The 14,868-nt window shown below is 40.6% G+C and overlaps 1 protein-coding gene across 1 annotated transcript; it reads left to right on the forward strand.

The window, feature by feature from the left end:
* The first annotated feature begins 10,926 nt into the window (after positions 1 to 10,926).
* Positions 10,927 to 14,533, forward strand: LOC147612731 (uncharacterized). The gene is made up of 16 exons (XM_086783564.1): positions 10,927 to 10,950; positions 11,079 to 11,126; positions 11,224 to 11,289; positions 11,535 to 11,606; positions 11,706 to 11,771; positions 12,020 to 12,091; positions 12,190 to 12,255; positions 12,414 to 12,482; positions 12,595 to 12,663; positions 12,847 to 13,061; positions 13,169 to 13,297; positions 13,369 to 13,533; positions 13,640 to 13,777; positions 13,870 to 13,963; positions 14,062 to 14,163; positions 14,249 to 14,533. The coding sequence occupies exons 1-16, from the start codon at positions 10,927 to 10,929 to the stop codon at positions 14,336 to 14,338; spliced, it is 1,485 nt and encodes a 494-aa protein (XP_086639690.1). The 3' UTR covers positions 14,339 to 14,533.
* Positions 14,534 to 14,868: the final 335 nt, after the last annotated feature.

Below are 14,868 nucleotides of genomic sequence, written 5' to 3' on the forward strand. Positions count from 1 at the left end.
CCATCAAGAATGAATGCACCACTCTTGTCGAAGTGAACTCGTAAGTCACAAGACAAAAAGGAGGTTTCTTTTCATATCTAAAACCCAACAACATTTGAAAGACTTTTTGTACAACCTTCTTTGGACATAAGTGAAATAGTTCTTGAACCTTTATCTCCCATAGGATTTAGGAAGGAATACCAATCCTTATGGTCATGTGCCTTAAAGCCGCACTATTGGTGATCCAAGAATCATCATGTGCTTCAACTTTAGCTGTCTCCTCACACTTCTTCAATAGCAACAAATAGCTCATTATTATTAACATCAAACATCATCCACGTGATTTTCCCATCAATGCTAACTTATTTCTAATCATTTCCCAACCTCTAACACATTTTACATTTTTGATGTTTTTCCCGTTCTAAAAATGTAACTTGCTTACATTATTTAAACCCTGTTCTACACTTGTACCACCCTGGTTACATTGTTTTAATGTCGTTCATCAAAGGCAAATGTTATTCCCTCAACCTTATAATACTTCTTCGAACTTGGATAGGCACTTATCCTTGACTAATGATACAAGCTTCATTAATTCATTCCCCTGGGCCTAAAGTTTTAATGTGTGGTGACACTAGGGATGAGATATGAAGGGTCACCATATGTCATACACAACCTTTCACATGAAATGGGAGTTATGGCACATGTAATTCACGCGTTTTGGTCATTCTTGAATGTGATTGAGTGAGGAATAAGAAGGCTGTGTAATTGAAGTAAATCTAGGGAGGGTAAACAATGAATAAAAAGGCTATATTCTTTTTGTTAATTGTTTAACGAAGGAAATCTCTGGGAGGGTAAATAATGAATAAGAAGGCTGTGTAATTGTGGTTCATTCTTTGATTCTATCTATCATTATAATATTATCTTGATTGGTTATTGGTAATAAAATATATTTTCTTACAAGAACATTTCTTAATAAAATATTACTAGTGGCATCAAAGCTTTTATCGTGGATGGGCAAGCGGGTTTTTGCCTTCACTCATCAAGCCAACTTCGTAAGTCACCGGGGCGGAAGCCTTATGCCCCATTTGTACATATGTGACATAGTACCCCCTATCAATTGTACAAATATATATACCAAAGGAATGGTTACAAATGATTGAAAACTTGAATTTAAAAACTAAAACAGCAAAAAACCCAAAATGCCCTACATGTGCACAGACTCTAAACACGCCTACTTGCATGTGCACAATATTAAAACACACACACACACACACACACACACCCCTCTAAAAAAATAAACCCCCCCACATTAACACACAACCTTACATATACAAACTTGCATGTGCACACTCTCTGAACACACCTGCCCACATGTGCGCACTCTCTAAACACAGCTACTCACATGTACACAATGTTGAAATACAAGCCTTATCAAAGTACAATAGAAACAACCTCTTACAAAGGGATCTTGTATTTGTGTGTATGAACACATTTTTAAGGACTCAAGCATAATATCTAGATATTATATGATAGCTTGACCTACACATTGATGTCACATCCTATACTTCTAAAGGTGAAAAAGCAAAGTACTTGTTTAAAGTAATACAATCAATAATTAAGTCATTGACTCATGTAACTCTCTCTCTCTCTCTCTAGAGTGTATTCTAACACTCTCTTCTTTAAGCTTTTATTGTCTATGCTTTAGCTTTAGCCATGTTTCCTTATCAATACCCATAGCCTAGCAGCTCAAGCTCCATGATTACCAACATGGTATTAGAGCGTTGTACACTCTCTCCATTGCCTAATATGATGTTGCGCTACTGCTCTTGACTCTGTTTTGTTGTTCGTTTGCTGACTTGCTGCTATAGCTCTTGCTACTCATATAACCATCAACATACTGTACCAACGAGCTGCTACTACTGCTAATTCTCACATCATAGTTACCGACCAACAAATCTGAGGAAGAAGGGATTTTAACTATTTTTATAAAAATCTTGCTAAATCAGAGCATTAAACCCTAATACTTCATTAATTTTTAAAATTGAGGGTGCATTGCTTGCACCAAGATGTCACTATAGCCTTCTTTAACATCATTATTCAAAAACCCTAAATTTTGAAACCTTAACTTTTAAAAACCCTAATTTTTTAGGCATTCTCTGTAAAAGGGACTAGACATTGGCATTGGATTTCATCCTTTGTTACGACCTTCCGGTCATTTTGCCAAATATGGATTCCCATATACTCATTTGAGAAGTTTGATGGATAAAACTTTAATACATGGCAAACAAAACTAAAATTCAGCCTCATGATGAGAGAAGATCTTTAGCCTTTTATCAAGATTGAAGATAAGATGTTTGAAGATGAAGATGTAGCACAAAAGGCTTGGAAACTAAGGGATTAAAGAGCCTTTGGCCTAATAGCCCTTGGCCTTCGACAATTACAGATCTCTCACCATCTAAAGAGGCCTATGAAGCGATGGAAAATCTCTTCAGAGCTCAAGGTAAGAACTTTAAAGTTTCATTCTACACATGAGTTCTATAGACTTATCCTACAACCACCAACCACGTGAGATTGAGTTCTATGCACTTATCCTACAACCACATGACATCGGCGCTCATGTGAACAAAAGGAAGTCCCTCATGAACCAGCTTGCTACTCTCAAAGCTAAAGTGGAGGAGGATGTGGCCATAGCCGTTCTAATCAAATCAATGCCAGATGACCTCTATGGAAACCTCATCACCACATTGAAGAACTTTCCCGATCTTCTTACCTTAGAAGGGGTCATAACCTCCTTCAAGGAAGAGGAGAAGAAGATGAACAAAGTAGAAGGGGACAACTCCTTCACAAAGAAGATGAACAAAGATGAACAAAGTAGAAGGGGACAACTCCTTCACAAAGAAGATCTTCTCGGGGAAAAAAATGTTCTATTTGTGTAGAAATAACCGTGTAGAGAAGGATTGCTATAGGAAGAACCTTTGTAAACATTGTGGGAAAAACAACATCAATAAGAAGAATTGCTTTCACAAGAAAGTAGAGGCCAATAGAAGAAATTTGAAAAGAAGATGCAAACTTTGTAGAGTATGAAGACTCTTCGGCCTTTTAATGGTTTATAACAAAATGGCTATAATATTAGAACCACACTCCAAGGACTGCTGAAATAGAATTTCAAAGAAACTATATCATAAGCCTAGATTTATCCAAATGAAGTGTGTAGTAGGATAAAATGCTTGAGGGGGGTGTTGAAATACAAGCCGTATCAAAGTACAATAGATTTGTGTGTGAACAACCTTTTACAAAGGACTCTTGTATTTGTGCATGTGAACACACTCTTAAGGACTCAAGCATAATATCTAGATATTATATGATAGCTTGACCTAAGTAGTGATGTCACATCGTATGCCTGTAAAGCTATAAAAGCAATGTACTTGTTTGAATTAATACAATCAACAATCCCGTCATTGACTCGTACAAGTCTCTCTCTCTCTAAAGTGTATTCTAACACACTTTAAGCTTTTATAGTCTATGCTTAGCTTCAACCATGTTCCTTATCAGCCCCCATAGCTTAGCAGCTCAAGCTCCATGATTACCAACACATAATCCCAAACGGCTCTCTAAACACACCTACCTGCACGTGCACAATCCTAAAAAACACATATTTACACACACACACACACACACACACACACATACACACACACACACTTATGTGCATGTGCTCACACACACACACACACACACACACATACGCCTTTAAAACAACCTCTCCCCCTCCCACATACTAATACATAGCTGTATACACACACCCCTGCACCGGTACACCCTCTGAAAATCCACACAAGCGCACCCCCCTCTCCACACTTGCATGTGCACAGCCATGTGCTCCATTTACACACACACCCCCCCAAAAAAATAAAAAACTTTAAAAATTAATCCTTTTTATTATTAAAAGAACCTCAAGTTTATTCTTTCCCCTTTTAAAGATTTCTAAAAAAGCCCTTATAGTTTTTTTTTAAAAAAAAACCTGTTGTACCACACATGCCTAGCCGGCATCCATGCCCCCATATGGGGGTGTCCAAAAGCTCATGGGGGCCCCACACCCATTCCCACATGCCCAGGGGGTCACACACACTCACACCCATGCTACCTCCATACGTGCTTAGACCTCCACTCATACACTTGCATGCATGGGAATTTGGGTGCATTCCCCAACCACACTTGTATGCATTATTTGGATGCATCCCCCACCTTCCTCCATAGTCATGCCTTTGCCATGTCTTCCACCCACGCCTTCACCATCTCTTCCACCCGCACCCCATAGTAGACCCATTCCTTTGCCATAGCTTTCGCCCTCTTGTGCCTTTCTGCCTTCAACAACGACTTCACCATAACCTCTTCCCATAGCTCTCTCACCTCTGCCCTCTCTTACTATATTTGATGCCTCTTACTATATTCGATGCCTCTGCCTTTCACTTCACAACTTCTCACACTACCATATCCATCTCTATGCAACATGCCTTAGCCGCTAGCTTGTCATCGTTGTGCCTCTAGAGCTCACCACCACACAACTGGATCCGCCTGCATGAGAGAGAGAGAGAGAGAGAGAGAGAGAGAGAGAGAGAGAGAGAGAGAAGCTATAGGATGGGCCACAAGACACACAAGGGTGGGCCACACGACACCCACCAAGGCTTGAATGGCCGTAAGAAGACAACAAGAAGACAGAAGCTAGCACAGAGAAAAAAAGAAAGTGATAAAGAAAAGGAACCATCGCATGAGAGAGAGAGAGAGAGAGAGAGAGAGAGAGAGAGAGAGAGAGAGAGAGAGAGAGAGAGAGAAGCTATAGGATGGGCCACAAGACACACAAGGGTGGGCCACAAGACACCCACCAAGGCTTGAATGGCCGTAAGAAGACAACAAGAAGATAGAAGCTAGCACAGAGAAAAAAAGAAAGTGATAAAGAAAAGGAACCATCGCAAAGAATGACACGGATTCACTTCTAGAAAATATAGAGAAAATAGAGACTTGCAAGAAATATATTATTCAACCCAAATAATGTATCAAAAACCACAAGTTCAACATATTCAAGAATTGAATAAATAACTTGAAAAAATACTTAGCTCATGAAAGCAACATAACAATGGGCGCACTCTTCCCCCCTCATATGTGTGGCCTCTCCCCACACATGAGTATTTATGTAATTTCATTCAAAGAATAGTCCGTAGCCTCCAGAAATACAAAAAGTTTGCTTTTCCTTGCACGACACTCTCTTATGTGCAAAATAGAGTGTCCATACATTGAGGCTAGGGTTAAAGCATATAACGCTTTACAAAAGTATTAAATTTTGAATGTTCAAGTCTAAGCTTCCAAATTAAATCAAATTGTTTCCAAAAAAGTGTGCCATTAAATAATAATGTGCGCATCCTCCTTAATCTTATGAATCCTCTTCACCTATTAAATATCCAATAATAAATTGGTAAACAAATATTCCATAAGCATATAAACCATCACCACACATATTTGTCAAGCGTATGTAACCCAAGAATCATCCTGCCATACAAACCAACTGTAACAAACATTGGAGACTCCAAACATACATCAATGTACACCAAACATATTAATATTTACAACGGAATTACCCATAATATTAACATAATTTGGCATGACACAAAGATAATCCAAGCATCCTCGAATATCTAAGAGGGTAGAATAATATTTTTAAGAGACAAATCAATGCTACAAGCCACCAAGATCAACAGATAATCCAAGTAATCTGCAACCCATACTTGGGCAAAGTATCACATACAAGTGATGAACTTCTTAAAATAACTAGACTTTTATGATGTTCTTCTATGCTAACCCTTTGTGATGAAGTCTAGATATTGAAGGTTGATTGGAAAACTTGGAATGTGCACCCCATATTGTTTGGTGATGACTCTAACACAACAAACCAAATAGTTTTTTGGTCAGGTTTATCAATTATGTCATGAGAGAAGAGAAACTATTATTGAACTAGATGCACTTCTTTTAGATAATTGATGCTATACTTAAGGTTAATACCAACTACCTAAATGTGGAAGGAGAGGTAAAAGTCCTAACTATTTTTGTGAACATGATGAGTGTAGAAATTAGTGGTGAAGTTACTGAATCATATAGCTAATGTTTGACATCTCGTAATAAAATGAGTCTTCTAATTCATTTTTGTCATCAAATAGCTCATCAAGATTCAAAGCAGAGAGAGAGAGAGAGAGAGAGAGAGAGAGAGAGAGAGAGAGGTTTGGGTGAAGTGAGAGGCATGCTGCATAGAGATGTGCCACCATTAGGTGGAATGGCGACATAGAGAGAAGGTTGACAAAGAGCGGGAGGTGGTAGTTTTATGGAAGGGGGAAACAACTAGTTGGATAGTGTACTTCCATCATATGGTTTATATGCGTGTTATAAGGTGATGTGTCACCCCCTAATATAGAGAAACAAAACTCTTAGACATAGCTAACTTATGAAACATGTTCAACACCACATAGGCATGACTAGTGAACACTTGTCTTTTGTCCTCTTTATTGGTTGAAGACGTCTATCCATGCAATGGAGTTGTACACTTCATGTTTTCACTTGACAATTTCATTATCGGTTTTCAAAACATTGATCATTTTATTCATAATTTATTAGCAAACTGAGCATATTTTTGGACACCAACAAAATAGTCTTCCGTTCTTTCTCTGTGTGTGTGCATGTGTGTGTGTGTGTGTGTGTGTGTGTGTGAGAGAGAGAGAGAGAGAGAGAGAGAGAGAGTATGTTGTATATTTGTTTACATACTATCTATACACAACTATACAAAAACTACCCATATATAGTTGTTTATACATTACATATATATATATATATATATATTGTTGTTTCCATATATGATATAATATCTTATATCATTATATATATACATACATACATATAACAAAAACAATTTAATTAGGTATATACACATGTACTTACACGTGACACTCTCTCTGCTCGCCCCCCCCCCCCTCAACACTAAAGGGCACGGGACACTGGGGAAGCCAAAGATTTGGGATCGAGGGTGGGCAAGTGGGGGGACGCTGGCGGCTTCAATCTGGGCCGTCGGATGTAGTGAACTCCAGGGATAGCGGGTGAACTCGGGCTTCGGCTGAGTTGGCAAAAAAAAAGCTTTTAAAGTAGCCACGCTGGACTGACGTGGCAGGACGCCACGGGGGAAAGCCGTGCATGCAGGGGTACCCGTATACCAGAAAGATCTCAAAGATTTGATTTTGCGCGTGCTTCTCTCTGCGTTTTTCTCTACACGCTTTGCTGCGATTGCAGGCTTGGCTCCGCGACGACGCTGTGCTTTTGCATGGGTGATCTTCTAAGCTAGAATCAAAGGCTCTTCATCAAGCTAGCCATCAAGCTGTAAAGGTTTTTCCTGCTTGTTGGTATTGCAACAAGCACCCAGCAACGCCTTCTAAGGTGTATGGTTCTTCATCAAGCCTGCAACACAATTTTATAGAAGCATGGCACCAAGTGCAAGCCGAGTGCATAGGAGGAAGAAGGCTGCCATAGGAAGCAAAACAGGTGGCAACGAAGGTCAAGCAATGGAGTTTCTAGAGTCTACACAACTTGACAAACGAAGAAGTCCTCGACTAAAGGAAAAGCAAGCATCACCGCAATCGCCCTCCCCACAAAACTTGGATGCTGCATCAGGGGAAATCTTGCCCCCACATAGCCTCAATAAGAGGCCCAAAAAAAAGTTGGAAACCATGCTCATGAAGCCTACAACCTCAATGCAGGAAAACGCGGGCCCATCTAATGTTAAAGGGGAAGGGATGGCTGAGGGGACAGATCAGATTTTGCCATATGCCATTGTACGATTGCCAGATGGGAGGGTTGGGCGCCAATGTCGTGCAAGTGACACTTGCCCCCTTGCTAAATCTTTCATAGAAAAGAGAAAGAGTATGATTGGGCACTTAAAGCTTGCTCATGGGTTAGATGTTGATATTCCCAAGCTGCCACTTGGTCGTCCTCCGAAGAGCAACTTAGTAGCTCGTGCTTTCCCACACCCGTATGCTCAGAGGTGGAAGAGACAGGCATACGAAAGATCGCAAGATAAAGAAAGAAAGTTTCAGATCAATCGACAAAAGTATGAGCATTCTCAATACATGCAGGCTGAGCGCGCATGGGATAACCTTTGTAGTCAGTTCAAGAACAAATCAAAAGAGGACTTCATAGCAAGCTGGGTGAAAGATAAGATGGACAAGTACATGTCAACAGCAGAGGCTCGAGTTGCCAAAATCCAGGCTCGGATAGATGAGAATATCTCCAAAGAGGTAAGCTTTGCTGCATCTAGAAGCTAAAAGGTTTAATTTTGAAGTGTTTTCATCTCATGAAGATGTGTTTTCAACTAAAGGATACCCATCATGTGTGCCCTTCTCGCTCTACTCTCAAGGATGCATTTATTAAATGCTTGCGTTAGGCCTTATGGTTAGTTATGGATGGGCCTGGGGGTGGAGAGCTATCACCAAGGAGTTGGTTTCCCCTTTTTGAGTCTCCTAGATGTACTTAAGAGAAGTTAATGCCCTGATTTTTTTAGGTTCTTTTGTTGTCAACAAAATGTAAGAATGTATGATAGTGGAGTAGCTGGGACGATCTTACAAGGCAAACACACACATAAGACTCTTTGTTTATGAAAGGCATAAGTATCGAACAGTTGGAGCAGAAAGGAAAGGTGCAATGTGCTCAAATATCGTGCGAGTTCTCGCTTGAATGTGGATCAGTGGTGTGCCGTTGCTCACACAATTTCTGCTTCAAGTTTTTGAGCCGTCTTTTACCTTGCCAATCTGCCCAAGAATGGGTTTTAGAGATTTAGCCTACCCAACAGTTGTGCAATGCACGATCTATAAGCTCTACTCCTTAAGTCAGAATGTAACGTAGCTTTGTATTCAGGATTGTATCTAGTGGAAAGTGTAGCAACCTTAAAAGAGTGCCACCTGAAGCTCGTTAACTTGTTTTCCATCTTATGAATCATGCTTCTTGAACATGTGTTTTTATCTTATGAAGAATTTACGCTTTCTTATACTGAGAATGATTTGTGTAACTACAATTTATCATTTCTTCAATTCACAAGTCATGACTTTCTTGCAAATATTAGAGCTCATTTGATGTGTTAATTTGACATGTTGTGCAATGTTCTCTTGTGGGCTTATCCATTTCAAAAGGCTGAACTGAGTTGTTGGGCTGCTTTCGTTAATTTGCCTTCTTCTTTCTTCAGCTGGCAGTAGGGCAAGGGGTAGAATGAAAGCCAAATAAAGTGTATCCATAAATTGGGCAAGCTGGACAAAATCCACTGTGAAACAAAGTATGTTTGAGTTGCATGTATGCGTGCGAGCGAGTGTGTGTGTGTGTGTGGGGGGGGGAGGGGGGGGCGGGGTGGGGGGGGTTGAGTCAAACTTATATGTCAAGAACAACCCAAGTTGCTCCTACACTCTGAGCTTCCATGCCAGTTGCCCCCTTGGTAGCAGATGAAGTCATGATGTGCAATGTGTTTACTCTTGAATTAATTGTTCTTGAATTAGATTACAATTTATATGTATTCTTGGTCATATACACGGTCGAAGTCTATGGCTATTTCCCAAGTTCACATACAACACGCATGGTTTCCTTGCTGCAGGCCAAGTTTATTCACCACATGTCAACTTCACTTCTTACATTTTTGAGATCACTTGGCATGGCTGTATTTGCAGGATTTCGTAACCCATGAGGTTGTTGGGCTTACAACTATGGATGGCTATTATTTATTGCAGGATTTTGGAACCCATGAGGGTGTTGGGCCGTGTGCGGATACAACAAAGAAGCACAACACTAAGAAGAACGTAAGCTTTGTCATATTTTTCATTCATCCCCTCGTTCTGATTCATATCTCTATTTCACTAACATGGCTGCCTTGAAAGTGCCTAGCCATTCTCTCACGGTCTTCCCACTAGTTTGTTCAAGTCCTTTCCATTGCCTAATTTCCATGGTCTACTCGCAGCATGCCAAGTTTATTAACCTGATGCAGGTTTACTTGTTGCATGCAGAGTTCACTCACAGCTTGCTAAGTTTATTAACTAGATGCATGTTTTCTTGTTCAATGCAAAGTTCACTCACAGCTTGCCAAGTTCTCTCCCTGCAGCACTAACATGACTCCATAGTTGCATGCAAGGGTTGGTAAGCAAATTGCAATGAATGCACATGCAATGTGTCTACTAGTCATTGCCCAAGTTGACATACACCTCACACCTTTTGTTTGTTGCAGGATTCTGGAACCCATGAGAGTGTTGGACCATGCGCGAATACAAGAAAGAAGGACAACACTCAAAAGAACGTAAGCTTTCCAATATCCTTCACTCATCCCCTCGTTTTGAGTCATGTTTGTGATGTTGAAAGTGCCTAGCGATGCTCATGTGGGCTTCTTGGCATAAGTAAGTATGCGAATTCACGAGTGCAAAGATTGTTTGTAACTATGCATGGATATTATTTGTTGCAGGATTCTGAAACCCATGAGAGTTTTGGGCCATGTGTGGATACAAAAAAGGAGGACAACACTAAAAACAATGTAAGCTTTCAAAGTTTGCTAAGTTCTCTCTCTACATCACTAACATGGCTCCATAGTTGCATGCAAGGGTTGGTGAATAGTTTGCATGCAATCAATGCACGTGTAATGTGTCTACTAGCTCACACCTTGCTAATTTCATTCACATCATGCCAAGTTTATTCACATCATGCCAAGTTTCTTTGCTGCTGCCAAGTTCACATACAACTCACATGCCCTATAGTTTGAGATCATTTGGGCATGCTGCAGGATTCTGGAACACATGAGGGTGTTGGGTCACGTGTGGATACAGAAAAGAACACCACCACTAAGAATGTAAGCCTTCTAATCTTGCTAAGTTCTCTATCTACTTCATTAACATGGCTCCATGGTTGCATGCAACGGTTGGTGAACAGTTTGCATGCAATCAATGCACGTGCAATGTTTCTACTAGCTCACAACATTATCGTCTTCCTTAGTGTCCTCACACTTATCCCTTCCTTGCTAGTTCATTCACACTTATCCTTGCTAGGTTGGGCCATGCACGAATACAAGAAAGAAGAGTAACACTCAAAATAAGGTAAGATTTCTAATCTCCTTCACTTATCCCCTCGTTTCGAGTCATGTTTGTGGTGCAAAGATTGCATACAACTATGCATGGCTATTACTTGCTGCAGGATTCTGGAACCGGTGAGGGTGTTGGGCCATGTGTGGATATAAAAAAGAAGAACACTAAGAAGAACGTAAGCTTACATTCTTCTTAGTTTGCTGCCAAGTTTGCTTACATTCAATCTTAGTGTTGTCTAGTTGTTGCATGCAAAGTTCAGTCACAGCTTACCAAGTTTATTAACTTGATGCATGTTTTCTTGCTGCATGCAAAGTTCACTCATAGCTTGTCAAGTTTCTTTGATGTTGCCAAGTTCACAAGTTCACTCACTACATGCCCACACTTTGAGATCATTTGGCCCATGCTTCTTGTTTGCTGCAGGATTTTGATTCCGGAACCCATGAGGTTGGGCCATGCACGAATACAAGAAAGAAGAGTAACACTCAAAATAAGGTAAGATTTCTAATCTCCTTCACTTATCCCCTCGTTTCGAGTCATGTTTGTGGTGCAAAGATTGCATACAACTATGCATGGCTATTACTTGCTGTGCAGGATTCTGGAACCGGTGAGGGTGTTGGGCCATGTGTGGATATAAAAAAGAAGAATACTAAGAAGAACGTAAGCTTACATTCTTCTTAGTTTGCTGCCAAGTTTGCTTACATTCAATCTTAGTGTTGTCTAGTTGTTGCATGCAAAGTTCAGTCATCACAGCTTACCAAGTTTATTAACTTGATGCATGTTTTCTTGCTGCATGCAAAGTTCACTCATAGCTTGTCAAGTTTCTTTGCTGTTGCCAAGTTCACAAGTTCACTCACTACATGCCCACACTTTGAGATCATTTGGCCCATGCTTCTTGTTTGCTGCAGGATTTTGATTCCGGAACCCATGAGGTTGGGCCATGCACGAATACAAGAAAGAAGAGTAACACTCAAAATAAGGTAAGATTTCTAATCTCCTTCACTTATCCCCTCATTTCGAGTCATGTTTGTGGTGCAAAGATTGCATACAACTATGCATGGCTATTACTTTGCTGCAGGATTCTGGAACCGGTGAGGGTGTTGGGCCATGTGTGGATATAAAAAAGAAGAACACTAAGAAGAACGTAAGCTTTCTAATATTTTTCATTCATCTCCTTGCTCTGAGTCACATCATCTTGGTTTCCCACTAGTTTGTTCAAGTCCTTGCCGCTGCCTAACATGGCTCCATACACCTCACACTTTGAGATCGTTTGGGCCATGGCCATCTTCTTGTTTGTTGCAGGATTCCGGAACCCATGAGAGTGTTAGGCCATGCGTGAATACAAGAAAGAAGGACAACACTCAAAAGAACGTAAGAGATTCTAATATCCTTTATGCCGAGTTGTTAAAGCTTTTCATGTTCTTCTACATTGTTGGTTCACTCTTCTCTTTACTTGCATGGGCCCTGTTCTTGTTTGTTGCAGGATTCCGGAACCCATGAGGGTGTTGGGCCATGCGTGAATACAAGAAAGAAGGACAACACTCAAAAGAACGTAAGAGATTCCAATATCCTTTATGCCGAGTTGTTAAAGCTTTTCATGTTGCTGCCTACATTGTTAGTTCACTCTTCTCTTTACTTGCATGGGCCAGGTAAGTGCAGCTAATTCAACCCTGGAGTTTGTTATGTCCTAAAGGGACTCAATGGGTGAATGCATTGTTTTCTTGCCATTGTGTAGGTGTTTGAGGTTTCAAGGAAAAAGTTGCCTATTAGGACTTCTCGTGCAAAGCAAAGTAGCAATGAAGAAACACCGATTATTGTATCATCGCCGACTTTTTCTGAAGCATACAACAATATGGAATTTATATTCGAGATCTCCAACATGCAGGTTATTGTTACAGAGAAAGGGGAGGGGAGGTTGGTAGCAACAAGGGGCAATGTTGCGAGATCTAGGTAAGAGGCTCTACACGATTGACAGTTTATCAAAACCATGTATTGTCATGATAGTCTCAGCTTGTGTGGTTTGCTGCATTTTTTTTTGTTTGGCTTTTGCCTTGCAGGTTAGCTTCCGGGGCTGACATTGACTTTGTTTCCATGAGATCCAAAACCTTTGTGCGCGTAGATGATAGCTTTTTGAGGGAAATGTTTGTTAATGAGGCATCCACTAGGACCATGAACTTGTTTGGGATGTAAGTGTATCACTTTGAACATTTTAGTGCACTTACATGGATGCACTTTCATTCCCTCCTTGCATGCACAGGTTGATGGAGAACAAGTTGCCATTGGACATTCTTGAGAAGGTGTTTTGGGCTGATTCTTTGTGGTATTCTATGTCACGTAAGCTAGTGGAGAATTTCCTCACCCGCTTCTTCGAGAAAATGGATATGTCAGCCATTCAATTATGTTTCTTTCCCGTTGTATGCAGGTGTGTGTGGTCACTTCATTGGTAAAGAATTTTGGCTATGCTTTTTTACATACCACTTGGCACTCAAATTTGTGCGCTTTTAATGGCTGGCTATTGTGTGCAATAGGAATCATTGGTCCCTCTTTACCCTGTATGTTAACAAGAACGAGGAGGTGCCCCTTTTAAAAGGGAACAAAAGCTATTTGTTATACATGGATTCATTGGGACTAATAAATCCAGAGGAGTGCTTGGATAGTTTGTTCATGTAAATTGAAATTCTCTTCCATGTTGGTTTTGTTCATGTATACTCATACAATGCATGACACATGACATGGTTCTGGTTTGGATTGATTACAGTGCTCTAAAATGCTTGGCACCGCATGTGGCTGATTCAACCCTTCAAGGTGCTTTGTTCAACCCCGAGACAGAGCTGAAACTAAAAATCGTTAAGGTGAAGGTGACGTTGATTTGTTGGTAGCAGCGAGTTGAATTTGTTATGAATGTTCTACATGCTGAATGTTGGTGTTACATGTGCATCATTTGGGGCAGGTACCGCAACAAGACAATAGCACAGATTGTGGCTTCTATGTGATGGCGTTTATGAGATACCTCATTGCCGGTATATTGCAAAACAATGTAGACAAGAATTGGGTAAGTGCTTGCTTCGTGTTACGTCTTTGCTGCTTCAAGAAGAACATGCAAGCTCATTTACGCTTACAGCTTTGCTTTTTTTCAGCTCACAGATCAGTGGTTTCAACATGAAGATGTATGCACGCTTAGGATGGAGCTTCACACATGGTGCATGAGTGTTTTGGAAGAACTGTGACACGTCTACTGTCTTGAGCAGCAGTGACATCCGAGCAGCATGTCTTATTTTGTGGGCAGCGCACTTCTTATGACATGTTTACTTTCTTGAGCAGCAGTGACATAGCAGTGACATCGGAGCAGCATGTTAAGGATGTTATTTTATGGGCAGCGCACTTCTTATGACACGCACAGTAGCATTTTTTACTTTGGAGCGAGAAGCATGTAGGTGCAGGACCAGCCATGTGATTTTGGAGCATTTTTTACTTTGGAGCAAGAAGCATGTAGATGCAGGACCAGCCATGTGATTTTGGAGCACTGTAGGAGCGACAACCTCGCACCAGCGATGTGATTTTGGAGCAATGTAACATGGCTTATCGGTGGGTGGCAAACTTATGACGCGGAGTCCTGCACGAGCGACAAGCATGTAGATGCTTTTTGGAGCAGCAACCTCTATTTTTGGCACCAGCTATGCGATTTTGAAGCGGTGTTTTTGGCTTGTCGTGGGCAACACACTTCTTATGAACATCTTTATAAACATATTTGGCATCT

Source organism: Cibotium barometz, chromosome 45 (genome assembly GCF_041138505.1).
Source record: "Cibotium barometz isolate CiBa-2024 chromosome 45, ASM4113850v1, whole genome shotgun sequence".
Classification (NCBI taxonomy): Eukaryota; Viridiplantae; Streptophyta; class Polypodiopsida; order Cyatheales; family Cibotiaceae; genus Cibotium; species Cibotium barometz.